This window comes from Peromyscus eremicus, chromosome 2 (assembly GCF_949786415.1).
Source record: "Peromyscus eremicus chromosome 2, PerEre_H2_v1, whole genome shotgun sequence".
In the NCBI taxonomy this organism is placed as follows: domain Eukaryota; kingdom Metazoa; phylum Chordata; class Mammalia; order Rodentia; family Cricetidae; genus Peromyscus; species Peromyscus eremicus.
Window position 1 is genome coordinate 122051810 of NC_081417.1, and position 25285 is coordinate 122077094.

Below are 25285 nucleotides of genomic sequence, written 5' to 3' on the forward strand. Positions count from 1 at the left end.
GGGTGAAAGCCAGTGGCTCAGTCCCTTCTCAGCAAGCATAGACAGCCCACCTAGGCTCTGACATTGCGTTTGGCCTATACCTGGTCTTTGCTACGCCATGTGACTTTGGGCAGGTCACTTTACCAATGTTTTTGAGATGAGGACATTGATGTCACATGCTTCCAAGTTATATAGTTCATCGCCAGCACCATGACTGGAGCAGTAAGTACCAGCCACTGTTGACCTTCACCACACCCTGCAGTACACATAGCTGTCATGGGCAGACAGTGGGGAGAGGCAGAGGAGGGCAGTTGGGGACACCACACTAAAGCGGGGAACTGCTGCCTCACCCAGACACTCTCTGAGCTGGACTTTGAAGGCTGAGCAGGGAGTAGCTGATGGTCAGGAGAGGTGACCTTTCTTGTTGAGTGGCCTGCATGAGCAAAGGCTGACAACTGCCTTCTGCTAGAGGAGGCTGGGCAGGCAGGGAGGCCGCAGGGATAGAACAACAGTCAGGTCTGTAAGGAGAGGGCCACGGGATTACGTTGGTATGTCAAGGCTCCTGGGCAGCTGTGTGGTGACCAGGGCAGCGGAGGCAGGGAGGACTTGATGTGCGAGGCTATGGAAGAGGTCCAGGCTTGGCAGAGGTTGCAGGGACAGACATTTGGGGCCATGCAGGATGATCTGGGTGGGCAGAGGCCCCGCACTGTTCCTTCCTCCCCCACTGTGACTCATCTCTGCCAGGAACCTAACAGTCGCGCTGTGTCCACTCATGTCCACTACCTAGCACATAACCTACTAGATGGTGAGCGTAGGACAGCTAAATGACTAGATGGTGACTCAGACACTTCAGTGTGCAAGTGTGACTATTGGTCTCACGACAGTTATCAAGGATGATGCCCTTGTACGGTCCCTCATGGATAGCCACAGCCTCACATGCAGATGCAGATACAGCATCAAGAGCGCAGGGCACCCCAAAGCCTCTTGGGGATGGAGCCCTTCCAGTCCAGGCTGGACTCTCTCCTTCTGGGGTTCCATGCCCAGACGTGATGTGCCTCGGAGTGGCTGGCCCCAGGGTGCACAGCTGGCATGTGTGTGTGCGTTGTTACTCCCAAGGTCAGAAGCAGAAAGGTCATCTTCTCCTGCCCTGGCGGCCCATTTCTAAGTCTGGCCGCTTTCTAAGCCCTGAACACTTTCCTGGGGCAGTGTTCCCAGAAGCTTAGGGAGGACAGAAGGCAGTTTGGGCTGGGACAGGCAGGTTTCGGGGTACTGTTTCTAGATGGGTGGGCCCTCAGGGCTGAGGGCACCCCTCATCAGCCTCTCCTGCAGTTCGAAGGCTGCAGTAAAGCCTTCTCCCGCCTGGAGAACCTGAAGATCCATCTGCGGAGCCACACAGGCGAGAAGCCATACCTGTGCCAGCACCCGGGTTGCCAGAAGGCCTTCAGCAACTCCAGTGACCGTGCCAAGCACCAACGCACCCACCTCGACACGGTAGGTAGGCCTGGATGTGGAGGCCCGGGTGGAATGGGGATGCACACAGACCCCACCCTCCCACGGTGTCTCTGCCTGTGCTCAGGCTGTATATATAACAGAGGGCAGGTAACACTGGCAGGGGCGGGTGGGGGCCTGTTCTTTGGATTATAGGATAATTAGTAGGCTCCCTGGCTACTGAGTAGATAGTTTTTTCCTCATCATCCTCCAGTTGTGACAGGCACAAATAACTTGGGTATGGCCGTATGTCCTCAGTGAGGATGTGGGATGGGTGGACTAGACAAGGGCCTCCAGTTGAGATTGCCCTACTTGGCCCATGAGTACCAGCCCAGACCCGAGTCTTTATGGGAAAGTGGGTGCTCTCACCCCGACATCCTCTGTTTGGCAGGCCAACTATATCCACATCCTGAGCAAGCCACTCCCTGCTCTTACACTCCTCACTGGGGACAATGCATAGGCTCTCTAGGGCTATCTTTGTCCCTTAGGCAGTTGTAGCTGGTGACACGTGAGATCCAGCGTCTTACCACAGAAGCCTGACCGTCCCATATTGTGTCTCTTTCCACTGCCCCCGTTCATGCCGGGCAGTAGAGACCCACAGCTCTGTCCTCATTGCCCTACGCTTCCCCTGTGCGGGTAAGGACCTCAGCAGTTAGCACAGCACTTTCAGAATGCTGTTCCTGTACCGACCCTACTGCCAAGGCCCCCGACCCATTTGACACAAGAGCAAAGTGGGCTTAGGGGGTCACATGACTGGGCTCTGGCAGAGGCGACAGACTCAGTCCTCATGCCAGTCTCACAGGTGCTGGGCCAAGTGGCCTGTGCCTTGGGAGGATCCCAACCCTGTGTGTAGCACAAGGCTGGAGTCTGGTAGAAAATCCCACGTCTGGACCTCCAGCCATTTTCTGCTCTGCTGCAGATGTGTGGGGAGCCGGGATGGGGCACCAGTCGATAAGCCTACCCTGTCCAATACGCAGATGAGGAAACAGAGGCCCAAGAGGGTAACAGAGCTGTTAGTTGAAGCTGGAAGCCATAACGCAGCAGAGGTGAAACCTGAGAAGCCACACAGCCCTCCTCCAGTCCTGGCCCTTTCTCTCACGGCTGGGAAACCGGGTTCAGAAAAGTGAGCGGTCAAGTCACCAACGTTGGAGCCAGGCCAGGCCAGGGCCTGTACCTTCTTTATCTCCTCCAACCTTATAGGGTCACACACCTGCCTCCAAGTCAGATCCTGTCTGTCAGTGGCAGACGAGTGACAGAACCAGATACACCGTTGTCTGACTCCAAGCCCGGGGCTCTTTACTAGAAAAGCCGGAAGGGTTGAGTCTCAGCAGAGGGGACAGAATGACAAGGACTAGTCCTTGTCCCCAACTCAAAACCAACTCCCCTCCCCTTACAGGCTACACTGTCAGCGGCTGACTGAGACCTGAAGTGACCTGTGGTTCTTCCAAGTCCCTTGCCCTTGGTCGCCTTGGAGCCCTGGGCGCTCTGCCCTTGTCCCTGAGAGACGCCACGAATACTGCAGAACCCCTGGTTGTCTCTCAGAGGCCACAAGGCATGCAACAGTGGGCCTCTGGCCCTCTCCCCACCTTCCAGGCCTAGGCCGTGTCCCCATGGCCTCTCTAGCTTCCTGTTCGTGCCTCACTCCTGCCCTCACCGTATTTCCTAGCCTGTTGAGCGGAGCTCCCGAGGGCTGGGCCGGGTCAGGTCCACACAAGCCCACGGGGTTATCCCAGACCTTCATCTATCTAAGAAGTCTCTGACGGGTCTGGGGTCCCCTCTCACACCCGGATCTCTGCCTAAATAGTCTAGACAGCGCCTTGTTGCTAGACCATGTCCTAGCCTGCAGCCTTCAGGGCTCACACATGGCACCTTCGCTTCCATAGGAGACCCAGCCACAGTCCCCGCTGTCCCTGGCATCGGAGGGCATGGGGCCCACTGAAGGAGGTTCTCTGACGACCTGGAGTGACCAGGCTCCAGCTCTGATTTGGGCTCTGCCTTTTAAGAATAGTGGGGGATAGCTGAGGTAGCTGACGTGAGGCCTGCGTGAGAACCAGGCCGCCATTTCTTTCCCAGTCTGTCACTCAGGGACTGAGTGTCAGCCAGATCCTGCCACACTCCAAGCAGCCACCATTCCCAGTGTGGGCCTCAGTTTCCCCATCAGGAGGTTGGGCCCCCTGTTTGCCTATTTGATGGGCCTGTTCGGAGGCACTGAGAGAAGAAGGTCCCCTAATAGAGAGGCACACAGACCTGCTGGCAGTGTGGAGCCATTCTGATGGGTGGGTGTGGGACTCGGGGAACCATGGCGGCCAGTCCTTAGCAGTGCTGTACCTAGGCGGCCCTCGGGGATAGAACCATCTTCCATGTCTAGAGCTCTGTGTAGACAAGGAAGAGCAGCCTTGTTGACGGGAATAACACAGCCCCAGTCATGGAGCTTGTGTGGGGATTCCAGGCCTAGGGTTTGGCTGGTGGCTTCGGACAGCCCCGGGGTTCCCTGAGGGCTCAAGGGAGCTAGGCCTGAGGAATGTTCTATACACGTCAAGCTCTGGAAAAACAAACACAGAGATGGGTCTTGCTGCCCTGTTTCCAAGCGAGTGTGCCTGCCACACAGAGTATTTGTTTGCTTTTTGACCAAAGCGTGTGGATTTGTATCAGTATTCCCAGAGGACAAGGCCTGGGGCCAGCCAGCTCAGGGGCAGGGCAGGGCTCATGGGAGAGTGTTCTGGGGTTGGGTAGGGCCCCTGAGAGAGACTCTGTGTGTGTGTGTGTGTGTGTGTGTGTGTGTGTGTGTGTGTGTGTGTGTGTGTGTCAGGGTGGAGGTTGGGTCTCGTGTGAGGGGCTATGTGTGTGTGTGGGACTCGCATGCTGAAGAAGGTGGTGGGCAGTCCAAGGCAAGCCTCCCTCTCCCGCCCCTGCCTTCCTGTTGGCCTAGTCAACTTCTTACCGCTGTCTCTCTCTTTTTGTTGTTCTCCATTCTTTAACCTGGCAATCTCCGTGGCAGCTCCAAGGTATGGTTATGGTCATCTCTTTCTGATTTTCCCCACGAGGCCCCTGGACAATGGGCACCTCTCCCAACTTCCCCGCCCCTGGCAGGGACAGATTGCCCTGAGGCTTTGTGGGCAGCTCCACGTGATGTATCTGACTTGGCATGGCCGTTCCTGGCACTCTAAGAGGTGCCATTTCCTACACGCACACATACAGTTCCGTCCTCTGCGGTTCCAGGAGGCAGTCCGAGGTCTCTGAAGCCCTCAGAGTATTTAAAAAGGAAGCCTTGTGAACTTCATGCCTCAGTAGTAGCTGGGAACCCCAGGTTGGTCTTATAAAAGCTCCTGAGTTGTGAGATGCAGGTAGGGCCATGAGTTGCCTTTCCCTGGTCTTCTGGAACGTGGCTGTCATTGGATGGGTCCCTCACTGGTAGAGCAGGGGACAGTGGGAAGACCCAGCAGCGCAGGGTGGGCAGTGAGGCCTATGGGACTCAGGCCAGTCCAGAAGAGGGGATCTGAGCAAGGCTAAAGAGGAGGTCGTGGGGGGTGGGTAGGACGGGAGGAACATTGTGGGGTGTGTGGGGAACGATGGCAGGAGGAAGACCCCGGTCAGTGCCAGGAAACGACCTAGTTTCTGATTATTAGAGGGTCTGAGGGCCGTGGAAGGGTGTATGGAGGCAGGACCATGGCTGTGCTGTAGCGGAAGCTCTGGGGCTCTGCCTGGGAAGAGATGAGGTCCTGGGAGGCAGGGACAACCTGAAGGAGGAGTCCAAGCAGAAGTAAGGGGCTGACTTGAGGGTCTCCTGTTTGTCTTCCAGGGCAGTGGGATGGTCACAGGGAGAGGGTTTGGCTTGTGCAGACAGCACAGCCTTCAGGCCCCCAGCTTGTGCTCTTTGAGGTCAACTCCCTCTGGTTTCGCAGTTATTGGAAGGAGGACCTTGGTAGCTGTGGCCCGTAGTGCCACTTGGACCTGCCTCACAGGAATCATCCAGGCTGGCCCTGGGGTGTCCCCTCCTCCTCTCTTCATTCTCCTGCCTGGGACAGCCTCCTGTGTACCCCTGCTCCGCACACTGCTTTTGTGCAGCTGTGCTATGAGGGCACTTTTGTCACAGCCAGTGTGAGCCAGAAAGACCTGCAGAGCTCAGTCAGTCCCCTTTGGCAGACAGGAGGCAACTCACCTGCACTCCCAACACGGTGGCAGAATGGGGACACAGAACCCCTTCTCTCCCAGGCCAGGTGCCTTACACACTCATCCTTCCCACGGCAGGTCACATAGGGGACCTTCGCCTTGAACAGTGGCCTCTTACCTATCCCTCATACCTCTCTGATGTTACAGAAGCCATATGCTTGTCAGATCCCCGGCTGCTCCAAGCGCTACACGGACCCCAGCTCTCTCCGCAAGCACGTGAAGGCCCACTCAGCCAAAGAGCAGCAGGTGCGTAAGAAGGTAGGTGGCCACAAAGCCCGGACACACCTCTGACCCCAGCCACTTGTCCCGCATCAGACCAAGTGCCTCGCGCCTCTGTGCACACCACTCTCCACACACTTGATGTGCTCTCCCATCTGCCTGTGTCTGCCTCCCACCCAGTATACCAGCCCACAGCCCTGTCCTTATTACCTCAGTTGGCTAGACATTCACCCACCAAAAGACTGGCACCCTTAACCATGATACTCATACCCCAGCCCTGGGCTAGGCATTGCAGATGCAAGACAAAAGACATGGTACCCATCTCCAGTGGCATGAGGTACACACCAAGAGGAGGCTCCTGCCGTATGATAATGATGACATTATCATATGGGGAGGTTATATCTGGCACAGGTAAAGGGCCTTGGCCCATCTGTATGGGAACAGAAAGGTCCTAGGAAGAAGCACCAAGAACCATAAAGGATAATGGCTTAGGGGTATGAGCTCTGGTCCCACCTGCAGGGCCTGTCAATGCTAGCTTGGTGGCCCCTAGGCCCCTGTGCTTCCTGTTCCTGTTGCTGGCTGAGGAATGGGATGGGCACTAGTGAGGACTGAGTGACAGAACATGTATGTCCAGGGCTGAGCCTATACCTGGCGCAGATTCACAATCGTAGAGGGGGGGGGGGGGGCCACTGCCATTCTCTTACAGGGTAGACATGTGAGTTCAGGTAAGAAGTGTGTGCCTGGAATGACCCACGGCGCATGTGGGGCCAGTGCATTCATATCTATACATAGCTGGGCATTCGCATGCTGGAAGCCCCACCTAGGATTTGAGCTGTGTCCTGAGGATGTTCAGTGCTGTCAGATAGTCTTGAGGGCAAGAGAAGTACATGGTCTTGAGAGAGATTTCTGGGGCCCCATGGAGAACGTGATAGTGAGTGTCAGTTCAGCAGTGCGAACAAGGAAAATAGTGAAGTAGTCCAGGATACAGTGGTGGAGATCTGGGATGGGCCGGGGAGCATCAGGACCCCCAGGGCAAGCATCAATGGTGACTTCCCTGGAACTGAAAACCTGAGGAGAAAGGTTTGCACAAGAAAGCCAGCAGCAGGGAGGTGCTGGGGTCCCCAGGTCATGCAATAGGGAACAGGACAGCAACTTGGGGCAGAGCACCCTGGCCTGGCCTCTCAGTCCCCAGGGCTATGGGAGTGGGGGTGGGTACTCCAGTACCAGAGGCTATGGGAGTGAAGGGACAGGCAGGAGCCAGCCCAGCAGCACTAGGAGGGCACAGGGAAGAGCCCACTCACTCACTTCAGCATGGTGTGTGGTCCACACACCATGACCTTGGACTCTGCAGGGAATAAAACAGCAAAACCCTATCCAGACTGGGAGAGCAGACAGTTTCCATCCCATGTAATGGGCAGATGGAGAAAGGGTACCAGGAGCAAGCTTACCTTGTGATGGAGATGCTATGGTATTCATCCTAGAGGCGCTGGAGAACCGTTTGAAGGGCAGAGCAGAGGAGAGTGGAGTCAGTATATTCAGCAAGCTTACTGGGGCAGACACCACATCCTTAACTCACTGAGAAGTGGGACAAGCCACTTATCCAGTGGCTCCTCAAGTGGACGTTTTATCCGTTGCTTTACATACTGTAGCTATCATCCTATGCGCGGGTCCCAGCTTGTGTCCATTTCAGAGATGTAGGAACTGAGTCTACATTAACAAAGTAGCCCAGTCCCACAGCCCAGGGGAGACAGCGAGGATACCGGCTCCTGTCACTGCCTCAGGGAAGCAAGGGATGGCTCAGGCTTCCGTAGGCTGGAGCTAGGTGCCAAGGAGGCTGCTGTCCCCAGTGGGCTGGTGCCCAAGGACCAGAATCCTGCCCCGGTTTTCCCAGGCCCGTGCTTGGCTCACACTGAGCCCCTAGGGACCTGGGCTGTAGATCTGCAAACTTCCCAACACTAAGCATCCATTAAGGCCATCGGGGATGATGGATCTTTCTGGGTAAGGCGACCCTTGTATTATGACAAGTCCTTGGCAGCCCTGATGCATTTTGGAGAGAATTAGAAATGCTTTTCTTCCCTAATTCTCCTCTCCTGCTGTTCCTAATCCAATCGACATTGCGGTCTGCAAGAACATGCCTTGGCCCTCTTTTGCCAAAAACTTCATTTACATGGAAAACAGCTGCCGGGTCAGGCGCTGAGAGCCCAGTGCGAGACTGGCATGCCTTCCCCTCCTGGTCAACCCTCCTCCTGGGGAGGTGGGAAACCCCTTGCGGCGGCTGACTCTCAGCTGCCCGAGAACGTGGGCAAGGCTCTGGCCTTCTCGGCACCGAGTGTTTGGACAGAGCCTTGGCTCATGACTGCTTCAGGATTTCCCTGGAGAAGGGTCGCCTCCCATGCAGGTGCCTGCCCCCTGGTCACCCAGTGTCTTCAGAGCCCCACCCCGTGTGGTTTTGCTCCACCTGGATAAGTAAAGATGCTCCAAGGTATCCCAAATGGTGTTGGTCAGATCATCCCAGCCAGCTTTGCTGCTAGCCAGACCGCTCGGGTCCTCACGGCAGTTCACTGGGCCACTGCTGTGATCCTGTAGGAGTCAGGCAGCTGGGGCCTGGCCAGCCCGACACACAGTACTTGACAAACCCTCGTTCCATTCACGGTCTCACAAGTAGCCGTGGCCTGCCGTGGTAGAGGAGGCGGTGATAGCCCCAGAATACAGACAAGGTAGGCGAGGCCCAGAGAAGTCATTTACCCACTACAGGGAATAAGAGGTGATATAGGACCAGGGCCCAACCCTGGCTTCTCTCCAGTGTCCTTCACAGTGACAGGGAGGATGAGTGGAGAGAGGGGAGGAGGAACACTTGCTGAGTGACATCACCCCTGCCGCCACAGGTTGCCCTTGACCTGTGGGAGCCGCAAAAGCCCAGTAGTTGCCCTTGACCGTCCCTCCTGGTGTATGCTGAGGCCACATCCCTAAAGCTGATCCCTCAGGGACCATGAAGAAATCCCTCCCAAGAGACACAGGCCCCCGACTCCAGCCTGAAAGGTTCCCCTCCCTCCTTTCCTGGCTCAGTAGGCTGAAGGTATGCCCAGCCTTTCTGGCATACTCCCTCCCAGGAACATCATCTAGAAAAGTAGTCCTTGCATGTCACATCCTGTGCCCGGATCTCTTCTCAGAAGTCCTTAGAGCGTCCACTAGCCCACCTTCCCAGTGAGGAAACCAGTACAGCAGAGAAGGTCCTGCCTAGGACTGCTGCCTTTCCGGCCTTGTCCCCCGAAGCCAGGGTGCCTGTGGGCAGGTGGCCGGACACTCACACCTCCCCACTGCTTGCCCTGCAGCTGCACACGGGTGCCGATCCAGAGGCTGTCCTATCAGAGTGTCTGGTACTGCAGCAACTCCACGCATCCACACCCTTGCCCGCCAGCAGGGGGAAGGGCAGCCAACCCCTGAGCCAGGAGCTGCTCCCAGGTAGGTGTGCATGAGGCGGGGCGAGGGCACAGCCAGTGGGGCCCTTCTCCGCCAAGCATCCCTTGGGAGGACACCGGCACACTGTCAGCCCAAGGGCACGTGGGTAAGACTTGCTGCCGAGTGCTCTGCTCCCCGGGACTTCACTGCTTCTGCCCTGCGCCCCCCACCCCACCCCGCCACTTTCAAGATGTCTCCTCTTCTAAGTAAGTAGATGCTTGTGAACACTCCTGAATGAGTCCCTGTAGCCATAAGATGGTGCCCGCTCCCCCTTCGTCCGGCCTGAGGCCTGAGGCCTCCTGGATGCGGCTGCTAGGGTGTATGCTGAGCCCCCTTCCACACTTGAGTAAGCCCCTTCCCCTTCCTTCACCTAGGTTGCTCTTACCCTGCTCTCAGAACCAGTCTCCTTGTCCCCTTCTCTAGGAAGTCTCCTGTCACAGTTTCCTCCTGTCTCCCCACCAGCCTGTGGCTGGGGACTCCTCTGGGGAAGGCCTGAGTTTGCCTTATCCCAGAGTCCGAAGCACCCGTCTGGGGCACATGCAGGATCAGGCTGGGGGCACACTGGCCTTGTCTGAAATATTGTGAAGAGTGCCTGTATCCCTGAGTGTAAGCCAGGTTCTCATCCACAGTGAGGCACTCCAAGACACACCGGAACAGACCCAGTCTGGACTCAGGTCCTGTGCAGTGCCCAGCATGACTCCTTCAGCAGGGGAAAAACCAAGACTTTGAGAGGGTGGGCAGCTTGGACACAACCACAGCCTGCTCAGCGCTGAGCTCTGTAGGGCTTTCTGGGCCGGACCCTGCAGGCCCACTGGACAGCACTCAGAGCCACCAGGCCAGCACGAGCTGCGGCAGCTGGCTGCAGGGCACACTCAGGCCATGGCAGGAGTCCTGGCTCCGCGGCTTGGGAACGCTGCCCAGCTGCGGGCAGCATGGCCTTTAGGTTGAGCCGATGGTTCTTGTGCTGTGCCTTTTACCCCTGCTCTCCGAGGAAACCACAGCCTCAGAGCAGAGAGCTCAGCTGCCCTCTGGGATTTCTTGAATTACTTCAACCATTTAAAGCTTTTTTTTTTTTTTTTTTTTTTTTTTTTTTTTTTTTGGTTTTTCGAGACAGAGTTTCTCTGTGTAGTTTTGGTGCCTGTCCTGGAACTCGCTCCGTAGACCAAGCTGGCCTTGAACTCACAGAGATCCGCCTGGCTCTGCCTCCCGCGTGCTGAGACTAAAGGCATGCGCCACCACTGCCCAGCTTAAAACATTCTTTTTATTGTCTTAATTTTATTCTTCCCCCCAACATGGGAGTAGTGGCATCGGACTTTAAACCTGGGAGAGCAGGTTTTCACCCACCTGCAGAGGATGCCCCCAAGGTATACAAAAGAAGGGGTACGTGCAAGGAGGAGGGCTGCACACACACACCCCAGCTAGGTGCCCCAAAATTGCTACACTAGGACAGGAAGGGGCTTATCCTATTGCTGGGACCCCAAGCTAAGGACTCCAGAGAGGCTCCTGCTGATAGGCCACAGCTGCCTGGGCCCCCGTGTGTCCATCTAAGAGACTCACCAGACAAGAAGGACTAACCCATCCAGATAATCGGCAGCAGGTCAGCCTAAGAGCCTCTTTGTCCTCACTGAGGGGCAGGGACGGCAGTCATTGTCTCTCTCAGCAGATACTGTCTCCTCTAGTTCCCAACTGCGAGCCACATTGGTGAGAAACACATCCTCCAGGGAATAGTCAAAGGAGGAAGGGCCTCTTGCTAAGAGCATGCCTGCCTGGCCTGCTGCCCAGTCTGAGAAGGTGAAGTCTTCCTCGGGTCCCACCCGCTGTGAGGACAGAGCTGAAAATACATCCCAGCAGCTCTCCAGTGGGGAACTGTCAGCTTCCCACTGCTCACTTCACTTGGGAGGTGCCTGCCCGAACCCAGGCTGTGTCCCGGAGGCCAGGCTCTTCATGGAATGTCTCCTACAAGCTCTGTTAAGGCCACCCTCCATAATTCTTCATCCCTACTGTGTGCCGGCCGGCCGGGCTGGACTCAGTCCTTCACTCCAGCAAGAAGTGGGAAGGATGGCCTGCCAGGCACTCACTCCCTGGGCCTGGGCTGCACAGACGCCTGAAGCACAGTGGGGAACAGATGTTGAGGCCAGAGGCTAAGTGTTCATGGCTGATGATTGATGTTGCTGCTTTACAGCCCAAAGTGGTGTGGTTTGGGGAGGCTGTAGGCCCAGTCCCCACTTCCATGGCCCTTCAGGGTCTCGTGATTTTTTCATGCCACTCACTGTCCATGTACATGATCCATCACCGCCACGTGTCTTTCTGGGGCCATACGGACGGACGGGGATGGGCCAAGACAGCAGCAAAGACAGAGGACAGATTCTGGGAGGGTCAGAAGAGTTTAAGACAGTGAGGGAGCGATGACTGAGCTTGTCACTGTCTTCAGCCCTACAGGGTGCCATGATAGGTAGTGGGGATGTGAGGACGGTGTCAGAGTGGCAGAGGCTATCAGCATTCCAGCCTTCCCAGCTGTCAGGCCCCCAAATTGATTCAAGATGGCAAGCAAGGAGGTTCTGGGAAAAGTGCAAAGTGGTGCAGGCTGAGCAACACCAAGCCAAGCTGCTTCCGCAGCCGCCCCCTCCAGGTGCTACCTGACCAAGGCAGGAGGACGTATGGCCAGGACAGGCAGCAGGGAATGGACAGCACCCTGGCAGTAGGGGTTCCCCAGACAGGGAGGGCAGCGCTGGGGAGGAGAGCCTCGGGGTACTTGGTAGCTTTCCAGAGTCTGAGTGTCATGAGCAGCTTACTACAATGCTTGTAGCAGAGCCAAGAGCCTCACTGGACACTCCAGATCCTAGCTCAGCTGGAGCCTCTGCCTCAAATAGGCACCCTCTCCATTTGGTCCACAAGAGAAAACTTGGCACATAAATACCATAGTTACCAACCATGATGACTTGATAATGGAACTTCTCCTGGTATCATCTGTCCATGTCATCATCAAGGGTTGCACGTCATCTGGTCTTTAAAGCCGAGTGCTTCTACCCAGCAGTAGCAGCTTAAAGACAATTGGGGCCACAGTACCGCAGCTCCCTGACTCTGCCTCAGGCCTATAGCCCAGCCCCATTCAGTTCCTTGAAATAGCCTCTATAGGTTCTGATCAGAATGGCCAGTCTAGGATGAGCCAGCCTTAGAAAGCTGAGCAGCTGAGCCCACCCTGGGTGTTCCCAGGCTAGCCCTTCAGAGTTCATAAAAAGCTTTGGGTCTGAGCTACTGCCGCTCCCCATAACTAGAACAATATTCAAGAAGTAAGAGCTGCCAGGGGAGGGACTGGCCAGCTGGTGGGCACTGCCCTGGTGTCGCATAGCCCTGAGGGAGAGTCCTCAGAGGATGCCACCTTGATGACTGATTTCATCATCACTGATTTCAAGAAGAGGGGTGTTTCCATTCAGATAAGAATGCTAGGTTAACAAGAGGGCGAACTTGGTTCCCCCCCTTTTTTTTAGGCAAAGTAGGGAGCATCCGAAATGTTCCACCCTTGAGCTGATGATGCAATTCAGTGGTAGAGGTCTTGCCTGGCATGCATGGGGACCTAGATGCCACCTGCAGCACCATAACGCAAACTGCAGGCCTTGTTGTGCCCATCTTAAGCCCTATGCCAGAGGAGAGGGCGTCCTTTCCTGACAGGCTCCTTCCAATGCTGTCCTCAGTGATCCCCAAACCCTCAGATGGGCCTGTGGACCAACATGTGCCTCTGACCTAGTGTTCCTGTTGGTCTGTTAGCCCACCAGTGTTGACGAGGAATAGAAGTGATAAAAGATGACTCTGATCCTTGGGTGGGACCCCAGCATAGGATACAGCCTGGACAGCTACCCATAGTAGGCCTTCCTAGGAGCCTCCGGAGTCCGCCCGTCCAGGCCAGCTACACAGTCATTCCTCTGCAGCTGGTCACTGGATACCCTGGCTCTGCCTGCCTCTGTCTGAGGAGACGTAGTTGATCTGTGCAAAGGGAGCCTCACTGTCCTTCAGCAGCGCTGCTTGTGGGAGGGTTGCCCAATCCCTGAGCTTCGGTCTCTCCTCTCCAGTCCAAGGTTCCCGTCTGCTTCTGGGGCACAGAGCCATGCAGGCTTTTCCAGAGTAGCCCAGTGGAGATTTGAAGCAACCCACTCCCTACAAGTCCCCAGCCCCATGCCTCTGACAGTGCCCCTCCATCTCTATCACAGTGCCTCAGCTCTGTTAGCCCCGATCTGAACCAGCATGGTGCCATCACCTCTACTGAGACCTTGTCCTTCTTGTCATCTTCTCTCCATAAGCAGACAGTCACGGCTCCTGAGCTGTTCATACCCTAGCGCGTGGCCAAAGCCCAGTGACGTCTGTTTGGTTCCTTGCAGGTGTGTATCCTGGCTCCGTCACCCCACAAAATGGGCTTGCTTCAGGCATCCTGTCCCCCTCCCATGACGTCCCTTCCAGGCACCACCCGCTGGAGGTCACCACTGGTTCCCACCACCACCTGTCCCCTCTGCCCACAGCCGAGAGCACCAGGGATGGGTATGTATGGCAAGCCAGCCCTCAGGGGTCACAGCTTGTGTAGGAGGTGGGCGAGGCAGAGTGTGGCAGGTGAGCCGCACACAGTCTGCTGTTACTCATGAGAGCAGCCTACATTTATGCGTCACTGACTGGATCCTGTGCTCTGTTCAGCCTTCTGTGTACCATATTATTGATGACTCCCAGGGCCACCCCTACCACCAGAGGCACGTGGTATTGGTTCCTAGGCTTCCAGCCACCCACATCCTCCTTTCAGAAGCCCCTGGGAAAATTCTGCTGCAGCCAGGCCCCTCAGGAGTACCCCTCCACCATCTCCCTGGCTCTTTGGGCATTTAATATCAGACTTCCCATAGAGGGGCTAGCCTGGGTCCCATTGGAACCCTCAGCCTTCCACAGGGTCACTGCGTTCAGTGTGCTCCTTGCCCTACTGGCTGGATCTGGTGAACAGGCTGCCCTCCTCCTACATGACCAGAGGGAGTCCCAGCCCCCATCCGCCACCCATTTTGCTTTTCACCAACAGTGACTTGCTCCAAGGCCTGGCCCCAGCACCTTCCTCCTTCCTTGCTCTTTTCCTCCCCAAGGCTGCATAGCCTTGGCCACAGTACACCTAGGATCAATCTGGCTTTATTACTGAATCTGTGGCCTGCTGCTCCTACCTGGGTCCTCTTGCCGTTCATTCGTCTGTTCCTTCCCGATTCCTGTGGGCAGGTCCCCGACCCAGTGCCCAGCCACCCCTGGTTTTGTGTGAAGAGACAGGCTACACAGCTTGGCCATCTGGAGAAGGAGCAGAAAGGGCTGTGGAGGCCCAGAAAGGAAGCCAGCAGGCCAGGTGGGCTGCCTGCAGGAGGTAGTGCTAAGCCGGGCTCCAGGGACAGGTGGAGGAATGGGAAATTTGAGCAGGCGTGTGAGAGCTGGGATATGCTGGAAGAGGAACCATTGTGTGGGATGTTGAGCTGGAGAGAGGCCCCAGGAGCCAGACACAAGGCCAGTCAGAGAGGTACCCTGAAGGTCGGGCCAGGCCAACAGCATGTTAGGAACAGTAAAGAGCATGAGATATGAAGGGACAGTCAGAGCTAAGGCTGGGCAGGTGGGGGGAGAACCCGAACAGCAATCATGGCCCAGGCTTGACCCTGACTAAGAGCGAGGAACCCCAAGTCTTGGGCCCTCCCTGAACCTCTGTCTCTTCCTCCAGGAAGGTGGTAAGGACCACCTCCCCATGCCTGTGTACCTCATGTCACCCGGCACATGTCCCCTCCACAGTCGCCCCTGCCCTTTCTGCCCCAGCTCAGGCCACCTGTTTAGCCAGTGGCCAGCCTCAGCATCTCCAGCCATAAGACATGAAACCAGAGGCCCTTGCAGGACACGGGCATGTAGCTTGGCCTCATTCATCACCCGCCTGCCGCCGGCGGCGTAAGTGCCCATCAGGAATGCGTGCCCTGAGAGACGGAGTGATGACAAGACAGGACCCCAGCCCACCCGCCCAACCCTGGCCCGCCGAGTGTGGAGCGTTATCCCCAGCCGCCAGGCGCCCGCCCGGGTTCCGGATGCCTGACAGAGAGAAGGGCCCCATGGCTGACAGGGCCTGAGGCTCGCCTGAATGGGTTTCTTTTTCAGCCCCAGAGGAGAGATGGGTGGGAAGGCCTTCAGCTTCCCCTGCTTGCCAAAGTCAACAGGGACTGGCCACTTGAGGCTCCCCAGCGGTTTGCTGGGACGTTTAAATAGCCTGACAGAATTATCTGATTCACTCAGAAATATGCTAAGAGGGCCTGACTTCATGACCAAATGTATTTACCCTGGCTCGGTGGAGACACCAAATTTGGTGGGTTTCTTTCCCAGCCCTGTGCGGAGAGACACAGAGCCCTGGGGCTGCCAGCCAGGTCCAAGGTAACTTCTATAGGCTTCAGCCGAGGCTCAAGAGTGTCCTGTGGGAGTCACTTGCTGCCAGAGAGGGCTCCTCCAGATGACCTTCTTGCTATCGGAGGGACACAGGGCGGCCTGTGTGTCAGCTGTACGCAGTTACATTCTGTTCAATTTCACTGACTGTGAAGGTGGCAAAGGCGAATTTATGGTGGGTCTGGACAGAGAAAATAAACCTTGGAGCCACACATGCTTCCTTCCCCCAGATCTGTGCTGGCTTCTGCCTTCTACTTCATCCGTAGGGTTTGGGGCTGAGTGGTTTAGAAATCTGCTGGTGGCAGGGCATGTTAGCATACACCTGAAATATAAGCACTCAGGACACTGAGGCAGGAGGATGATGAGTTTAAGGGCAGCCTGGACTAAACAGGTCCTGTCTCAAAAAGAACCTGTTTGTGGATATTGGTCATTGTTTGCTACATGCCAGGCCCTTTCCTGGGCTCTGGTGATGCAGAAGACCCACAGCTGGCCCTCCCCCCAAGGCACAGCTTGGTTTTGGATGTCCGGGGAGAAGGGGACAGGGCAGGACCTGCATAGTTCTGAAGAAAGGAGATCTTCACATCTGGATGTGTCTTAGCCTGGCTTCTGCCAGGAGAGTGGACGGTGTGGTCATCCGGTTTGTGGCCTGGCCTTCAAAGTTGGCGCTGACAGAGGGAGACCCTGTCCCCTATGGTCTGGAAACATTAACAATTGGGAGAGGTTGAGTCCAGAGAGTCCATGAGGACTTGGCTCTTGAACTTCAGACAGTGACATCCCAAGTGTGTGGAGATGGCAGTGTTTCGGCGAGGCTGTGGGAGCAGAAGGTACCTCCAGTGTGTCCCTGGATCTCCTGTCCCTGCCAGAGTCCTAGTTCCTTCAGAGTAGGCACTGATCTGCCCTGTAAGTCCCACCTCGAGGAGGAGGAGGAGGAGGAGGAGGAGGAGGAGGAGGAGGAGGAGGAGCCTCCCTTGACAGAGTCACCTAGAGCCAAGGTCCTGGGTTTGCTGTCTGCTTTGAAATAGGGCAGTGGTTCTCAACCTTCCTAATGCTGTGACCTTTTAATACAGTTCTTCATGTTGTGGTGACCCCCCCATGATAAAATTATTTTGTTGCTACTTCATAACTGTATTTTTGCTACTGTTATTAATTGTAGTGTGAATGTCTGGTATGCAGGATATCTGACATGAGACACCCTGATGTAGATGGCCCAGCATATCCACAAGTCAAACCAAAGCCTTGGAGACTTGTTTACTGCTCTTGCTCCCTCCACAGCGCATACACGCACTGTCAGGCTGCAGGCCTGTGCATAGATAGGTTCAGAGTCCCTGTGAGCAGAACTCAAAGGTTAGCATGGAAACCTGAGGTAGGAACCTGGCCTGGAGGGACCACAGTAGACCTGGGTGGCACTCAGCACAACTTGCTCAAGGTCCCTGCATCTCTCTCAAGCTCTGCGGTCTCAGCTCACAAGAGCTTCCAAAGAGCACAGGCTTAGGGCCGGACCCCTCCAGTTGTGTATGAATGTAGGTGGTGAGGCTCTCATCACAGAAGCTATGCAAGCAGAAGACAGATGGCCAGGGAGGGAGATAGGAGAGGCTCTCTCAGATACACTGCACCACAGAATAATGCCAGCTTTCACCTTCCTTTGGTCATGGCATTTATTAATGAGGACGTGTATGCACATTGTACTGGGCCGTGTGTTTACATGGTTTTGATTTTACCCTCACCGAAACCTGTGAGGCCAGTGTTGTGTGGCCACATGGACAGAAAGCACCGTGCAGCGGCCTCTCTGAATTTTGGTTTCCTGATCCACAAAGGGGACCTCTCATGAATCAGATGGTCTGTTCCACCCCACATCCAGGAGGTCAGAGTCACACACAATTGGAGGGCTGGTCACCAGCAACCCATGACCGTGACAGATGCAGCATGTCAGGAGGTAAACATAGCACCCTGCAGGGAAACCAAGGCTCCCAGCATTCTAAGGTCTGTGTCTGGTGGAAACTGCTAGGAGTTTGTACTCTGACCTGTGGACTTCCAGGGTCATGAGCATCCCTGTCCCTTGTTTATTGGCAGCCTTGAAAACTGAGTTCTCAACTAAAATGTAACTCCCATTAGAACATGACCAAGCAAGAGGCTTGTGGACGTGTTCGTGGCATTGTAAATGAGTAGGTGGTGAGGCCCTGGGTCGTGCCTCACCTTGGTGAAACGATGTACTCTGTCCTCTCCAGCCTGGGGCCTGGCCTCCTCTCACCCATGGTCAGCCCACTGAAGGGGCTTGGTCCCCCACCGCTGCCACCATCCTCCCAGAGTCAGTCTCCAGGAGGACAGCCGTTCTCCACACTCCCCAGCAAGCCAGCCTACCCCCCCTTCCAGAGCCCACCACCACCTCTACCCAGCCCCCAAGGTAAGCTGCACTCAACCATCTGTGACCAAGAGGACGGACATGGGGCTTCTTGCCTTAGTGACGGGTCGGAGGGGCCTACTGCTTGGAGGAAGACTGGGTGGGTGTGGTGGATCTGGGAAGTGGAGGGCCCACCATCCCATCAGCTGCAGACTTTAGCCAGCCACATAGGACCGCCTTTCTATCCCTCTTCCTTTCCCTGTATGCCTGGACCAGACACCAAGGGGGCTGATTCCCCCCATGACTTCCCTCCATCACCACAGCCCCTGTCTCCTCTTGCAGGCTACCAAGGCAGTTTCCATTCCATCCAGAACTGCTTCCCCTATGGTGACTGCTACCGGACCACTGAGCCAGCAGCCTCCAGGGACAGCCTGGTGGGTGATGCCCATGGTTTCAACCCTCTACGACCCAACACCTATTCCAGCCTCAGCGCACCTTTACCTGCCCCAGGTGAGCTGCCCAGAGCCTTCCTTCCCTGAGCACTACCAAGGCTAGCCCTGCTGGGGCTGGTTTACTGTCTCATTTTTAACATGTCTAACTGCCTCATATCTAACAGCCCTATGTGGTAAGACTTCCCCCCCATAGAGCCAGCAGAGTGACTCTGTCTCTGCCATAGCTCTGCCCAGCTGTGTCTAGATGCCGGGAGTCCCTAAGCTCTTCAGATTAGACTAGAACTTGCGGTCCAAATGGTGTTTCACACTGAGGACTTATCAGGCACCTGCTGATGCTGAGGTCTGGGACTGAAACAGATACTAATTCCTGCTTCGCAGGAAGGGGCAGCGCCTAGGGCATGCCTGTTCCCCTGCAGGGCCAGGGGTCTGAGAGTGGAGGCCTGGGGGTCTGTTGCCCTAGCCCTGGCTGGATACAGAAGTGCAGTGGAGAGGGAGGGCTGCGTGTTGCCCAGAGTTGGAATCAGGCTCTGTGCAGCAGGCAGAGCAGGGCTCAGGGCCGCATACGGGTGGGTAGACCCTCCTTCTGAATTACCTAAGCCATGCCCCACCCATCCAGATCAGCCTCAGGGGCCAGATCTAGTGGAGGCCACAAGGCCCACAGAGGGCTCTTGAGCAGCACAGTGTGGGCTGAGGGACATGGACACTGGACCCGGGGCCAGGCAGAGGCCTCCAGTAAACACAGACCTGTGGCTCCGTCATCACTGGGGGTTTGGCCGTGTGTGCGTGTTCTCACACATGTTCTGTGTTTGTAGTCTCCCTTCTCATGTTGTTGAGCACATCTGTGTGCAGGCAGGGCTGGCCCAGGTGGTTCTGGGCACCTTGAGGCACACCCATGGCGCATGCATGCATTCACTGTGTTGTACTGATGTTCACATGCCCACCTCTCTCATGTTACCTACCCTGAGACTCACGACTGGCTCCATAAACAGGCATGCACCTGTGTGCATGAGCATGCGGGGCTGCTGCAGGTTGCTGTGCTTGTATGTACGTAGTCCTGTGTTTGAGTGCAGCAACTATTCATCTGTAGGTAGATATGGGCCACAGAGAATACATGATGGGCCTGTGTGCACAGCAACTATTCATCTGTAGGTAGATATGGACCACAGAGAATACATGACGGGCCTGTGTGCACAGCAACTATTCATCTGTAGGTAGATATGGGCCACAGAGAATACATGACGGGCCTGTGTGTACAGCAACTATTCATCTGTAGGTAGATAGGGGCCACAGAGAATACATGACAGGCCTGTGTGCACAGCAACTATTCATCTGTAGGTAGATATGGGCCACACAGAATACATGACGGGCCTGTGTGTACAGCAGCTATTCATCTGTAGGTAGATATGGACCACACAGAATACATGACGGGCCTGTGTGTACAGCAGCTATTCATCTGTAGGTAGATATGGGCCACAGAGAATACATGACAGGCCTGTGTGCAGGCCACCTGTGTGATCGGATACCCATCTGTGTCCATACTCTTGGCTTTCACCATCCTGTGCTCCTGGCCCCAACCCAGGGGGGATTTATTGATTCAAGCAGTCAGACACCAGGACAGGAGGCTTCTTAGGGTCTGTCCTCAGCACCTATTCCAGCTGTATTCAGCTGCCTTACTGCCAGCCACCTCCCATCACGATGACAGTAGTCCCAGGCTGAACAAACGTGGACCAGAAGGCTTCAGTTAACCCCATCCCCACTGTACAGATGTGGGAGCCTGAGACCCCCTTGCCAAAGCCACCTAAACCATGACAGGAATCAGGGACAGGAAATAGAAAGATAGGATGATCCTTTCAGGCCTCTGCCTCAAGTCAAGGGCCCCTGACCAGTGGTCTTACTCTGGAAACAGCATGTCCACCAGAAAAGCCAGGTGTCCCTAGGGCCAGATGGACTCACATTTAAGTACCCCACCTACTAGCAGCGTGACCTCAGATGACACCTGCACTCTCTGAGCCCGTCCTTTTACCCTGAAGATAGTGACTGGCACATCACAGAACTGCTGTGAAGGAAGTGGGCTTAATGATCACCTACTGAATTCCAGCGATGCTGGCTCCCCTCTTGGGGCGTCTTGAGTCTGGGGTTGGGGTAGGGCTGGACGAATAAGGAGCTGAGTTCCTCCTGCCGAGGGGGGCCAACCTCTGAAGGTGGGAGCTATGATGCTCCCACCCCCACCCCTCCCTCCCTCCCTCCCTCCCTCCCTCCCTCCACACCACAGTCAAGCACTGGAGAGGGGCTATGCCAAGCCGTCTGCCTGTCTTCCCAGGTGCCCTGGGCTCTTTGGAGAGCAAGACCCTATGACTCGTCTCCACCCGGGTCACCAGCTCCCCCAGATGGGTCACATGCCCAGCCTCTGCCACCTTCCCACCCTGACCCTCTGCTCTCTGCCCACAGGCTACGAGGCCCTGGCAGAAACCCCGTGTCCCACAGTACTGCAGCCACAGCCATCTGAAGACTTGGTGTCCAGTGGTCCCGAGGACTGTGGCTTCTTCCCCAATGGGGCCTTCGACCACTGCCTGAGTCACATCCCCTCCATCTACACAGACACCTGAAGGAGTCCTGCTGGACTGGCCTGCCCAGCTCCTGACACGACTTCACCTGCTTGCCCTCAGCCCCGGTGCTTCCTGCAGGGGCAGCCAGGCCACATCCCAGGGGCACTTCCCTGCCCGGAGGACTGTCTGCTCTCAGAGCTGCCTGCCAGAAACTGTAGCCCTGTGGCAGTCCCCCGACTGTCTCCTCTCTCCCCAAGGTTCTCAAATCACAGACCTCGTGTATATACGATGTACAGGACTGCTTTTCCACCTCCCTATGAGTTTTATATTTTTGGTTTTACAAGAAAAACATTAAAAACTGGAAATTAGATATGAAGGCCTGGTTCTACTTTGGGATTCAGCCTAAAGCCTGAGACCCAGAAGATCTGAGGGAAGGGCATGAAGATGAGCAGGAGCCCCTGGGCCACAGCTATGGGACCCTCTTCGCCAATCCTACATATTGGTCCTTAAAGACCCCAGGCCAATCCCTGGCCAGTACAGCCAGGTGGAGATGGCCCCAGAACAGGGGAGCAGATGGGGCCTGAGAGGTACTCAGAGACAGCCCCCCCACCACCACACACACCCTGATCATGGAGCCAGCCTGCTCTACCTTCTCTGAGCCCTCAGCTGGTAGAGAAGCCCCACTGTCCAGACTGTATGCAAGTCAAGAACACCATGGGGCCAGGGAAGCCTTTAGGGACAGAGACCCACCAGCCTCAGAAAGTGAGAGGCAAGAGGAGGTTCCCCACAGACCAGCTGGGGTGTAGAGAGCACTGTGCTCAGGGGAACCCCCACACACACATGGCCCCAGCCTATAGAGGAGGCCAGTCCTGAGCACCAAGGCCTGCTCAGCTCCTTCTGCTCTGCCTGTCTCCAGTGTCCAGCCCAGACAACAGACCCACGTCTAGCCTGTAGAGTGTCAGCTGAGGAAGAGATGAAGGAAAGTCCTGCCTCATCTCTGTTGGTGGGAGGCCAAGGCGGGCCAAGCCCCCTACTCACCTCAGCTGGACCAGCCCTCCCCCGCTCCGGAAATGCCCTTGGGAGGGTCTCCTCCCCCGCTGAGCATCAGCCACCAGGATGCAGCCCCAGCCATTCCGCTTGGCTGACTTACGTAGGCAGAGTGAGAGGTAAAAGGTCCAGATGACCCCCTTCTTCAGAAGGGAAACTGAGGCTCATAGGTCACCCAGCCAAGCTGGACTGCTGCTTGTTCCCTCTGTCATCTAGAGACACCTCAATCACCCCAATTATGTGAGCCCTTCCAAACACCTCAAAAAGGTCACTGTTCTATGTCCCTGCCATTCTAGGGGTCCAGGGTCTGCGGGTACTGTAGCCAATGAGGCACAGGCATGGTTCGCAGGGTCACACCTGTGCCCCACGGTAGTCTTGCCATACATAGTAAGCGGTCTCCATCCAGCCACACTCCAGGGTTGGTAGCAGCTCTTGGTTGTCTATCACGCAGGACATGGACCTGATGGCTGCCCTCTGCCTTGACTGCAACAACCTTTTCATTACAGTCTTTGTCCAAGAGAGCCACTTGTCCCATTGTATAGATTGAGAAACTGAGGGATGGTGAAGTAACCTGTCTGTGTGATGCAGCCACCCTGTGCCTTTGGCCCTCAGAATCGGGGTTCCCTGCCTCTCACAGTCCGACTCAGCCCTGAGCTCCTGGTGTAGGCCCAGTCCATGCCCCCAGTGAGGAAAGGCCAATCTAAGTCACAGCACAAAGGGCCCCTGACTCCCACCCAGGGTGCCCTACCCACTCCACCCCCCCCTCCTTTTTATGGAACTAATTAGGCTGTGGCAAATTTCCTTTAGCAGGGATGCTCAGGAGTCAATGCTGCATGTCATTGTAGGCTCCTAATCCAGTCCAGATAAGCAGAATTAAGCTGTACAATGAGGACATATTTCTATTAATAATGAAAAGGGCTGAGCCTCGAGCACACGGGGAACACACAGGGCGCTGGCAGTTGGATTCCATTTAGTTTCAGAGCAGAGAGGGAGAAGAGGAGACAAAGGCCGTTAGAAACTGAGACCAGAGAAGCAGGCAAGCTCTGGAGGTACAGGCAGAGCTCAGAGGGGTAACAGGCTTGGGACTGCCCTGGTTGCCAGGATTCCTCCTCCCCATCCCCACTCATTCCCAGCATCCTTAGAGACTCAGCACAGGAGGCTCATATCTCCCTTCCCCAGCGAAGCAAGGCTTCCCGGCCACTCCTCAGCTCTGTCCCTCAGATCAGAGAGCCTGGGAGCATGCCTGCCACCACTCCCAGGGACATCAGTCACATCCCTAAATAGTATAGAGGCAGGACTGTCCCTGTCACACAGGGTAGGCTAGAGTTAGGTACAGTAGGCTGACATTTCTCATTGGGCCTGGAGAGTCACGGGAGGAAGCGGCCCATGGACAGGCCACAGCTTAGAGGCTCTCTGGGGTCTTCAGAGCATGGAGGTGAGTCTGTCCAAGGATGCCAGGACAGTGCCCAGGCCTGACCTTCCAGGTGACCAACTGAGGCTGTCCCCCACCTCACTACGACACCCCAGATTCCCTAGGAGCTCTGTACCGTCCTCTCCTTTCCCTCCCCAGTTCTGCCCCTCCTCCCTCCAGGGCCCCTCTGTCTCCTGCTGTTACGCTCCTTGACTGTGCTTCTCTCCTCCTCACTGCCTCGAATCCACCCCTTCCAGTTCCTCTCTCCTGTCTCACTCCCTTCCTCCATTTTTGTCTTTGACCTGCCACAACCAGCCATGATGTGAAATCCTCTTTATATGACCAGGGCTTGCTCAGAAGGACCGTTGAGCGAGGGGCCTTTGGGGGCAGAGCCTCATCCATCAACCCCTCAGCTGGAATCTTGTGCACTTCGACCTCCTTTTCTGGTCCTGCAGCCGGGCCCAGGGTTCCCCCACACTGGCACCTGCCCTCCAAGGGTTCCCCTGTTCCTGATGGCCTTTAGGGGCCCATGAGTTACTTCAGGACCCAGGCCATCAGGTAGAGGGCCCCAACTCCCCTCTCTGCACCACAGGAAATCCAAGCAGAGGGCAGTTCCTGAGACACACACCCCTCCACTGGTCTCTCCACATCCCAGCATCCCTCTGGAGAGTAGGAAATGAAGCAAGGGCTTCTTGGGAGTGACAGGCGGGCCTGCACCTCAGGCACTCCCTCTGCCGGACAGGGCAGGGCAGGGTAGTTGTGCTAGAAGACAGACAAACCCGAGGGCAGCCCTGATCTGCCCTCTTTCCCCCCAGGCCCCACTCCGTCTAGTGCAGAGCAGTGGTGTGTACCTGCCTGACACACGCATCAGGGACAGTGACCGGCCCCTACAGGCACAGAGGTCTGTGGGTTGTATAAAGGTGCAAGGCGGGTCTGAAGTTAGCCTGGTTAGCCACAGAGAGCCCGCCCCGCCTCACCCAGCGCCACCATACCTTCTAACTCTCGACAGCACATGCAACTCTAGTCCATTTGGCATGCTAAGTGTTGTGACCCACTTTGCAAAGAAAGGGACCGAGGCCGAAGGCAATCACCTGTCAGAGGCCGTTTGGGCAGAGTTAGCATTCAATGCAAGTCCACAGCAGCCTTCCTCCCTCGCCCCACCCTGTCAATCTACATGACAGCTCGGGATTTGAGCCCCTGGACCTGCCTAAGGACTTCTGGCACACGCCTCTCTCTCCTGTCCAGAGGGGACCATTAGGCTTTTACAAGTCCCGATTTATATACTCGCCTGGGCCATGGGCCCTGCCAGGCATTTATAGGTTTCTAAGTGGTCCTGTCTCTGGGGAAAATGCAAACAGTACAGGAACTAGGAAGGAGCTGCCAGCCCTCATCAGCCAAAGCCTTCCATTCATTCCCAGGGGCCCTGGGCCTGGGGCGACTGGATCCAGCTTAAGAACAGGCATGGAGCTAGACTTGGACAGTAGGGCCTGTTTCAGAGGAACAGCAATACTACAAGCCGCTCCAGGTTCAAGGCGCCTAGCTAGACTCTGCTAATACAAGCTGAGGCCTTGCTTGGGGAGGCTCTGGGGCTAGGTTCACCCTTACTCTGACTGTCCTGGCACTGGTTGCATTGGTTACATACACCTGGCCTTTAATACATGCTTCTTTGAACGAATTTGCCAGTGACAGATAAAGAGTCCACATAGACCCAGAACCAGAATAGGGAGAGGCCTGCTAACTTCAATAGAGGCCAGCC

General features: G+C 56.0%; 1 protein-coding gene across 1 annotated transcript in view; it reads left to right on the forward strand.

The window, feature by feature from the left end:
* Glis1 (GLIS family zinc finger 1) overlaps positions 1-21441 on the forward strand; it is a 193170-nt gene extending 171729 nt beyond the window's left edge. The window contains exons 4-10 of the mRNA XM_059254646.1: positions 1309-1470; positions 5785-5895; positions 9189-9318; positions 13689-13845; positions 17961-18136; positions 18416-18583; positions 20974-21441. Of these exons, the coding sequence (XP_059110629.1) occupies positions 1309-1470; positions 5785-5895; positions 9189-9318; positions 13689-13845; positions 17961-18136; positions 18416-18583; positions 20974-21131 (1062 nt within the window). The 3' untranslated portion in view covers positions 21132-21441. The remainder of the gene's footprint in view (positions 1-1308; positions 1471-5784; positions 5896-9188; positions 9319-13688; positions 13846-17960; positions 18137-18415; positions 18584-20973) is intronic.
* Positions 21442-25285: the final 3844 nt, after the last annotated feature.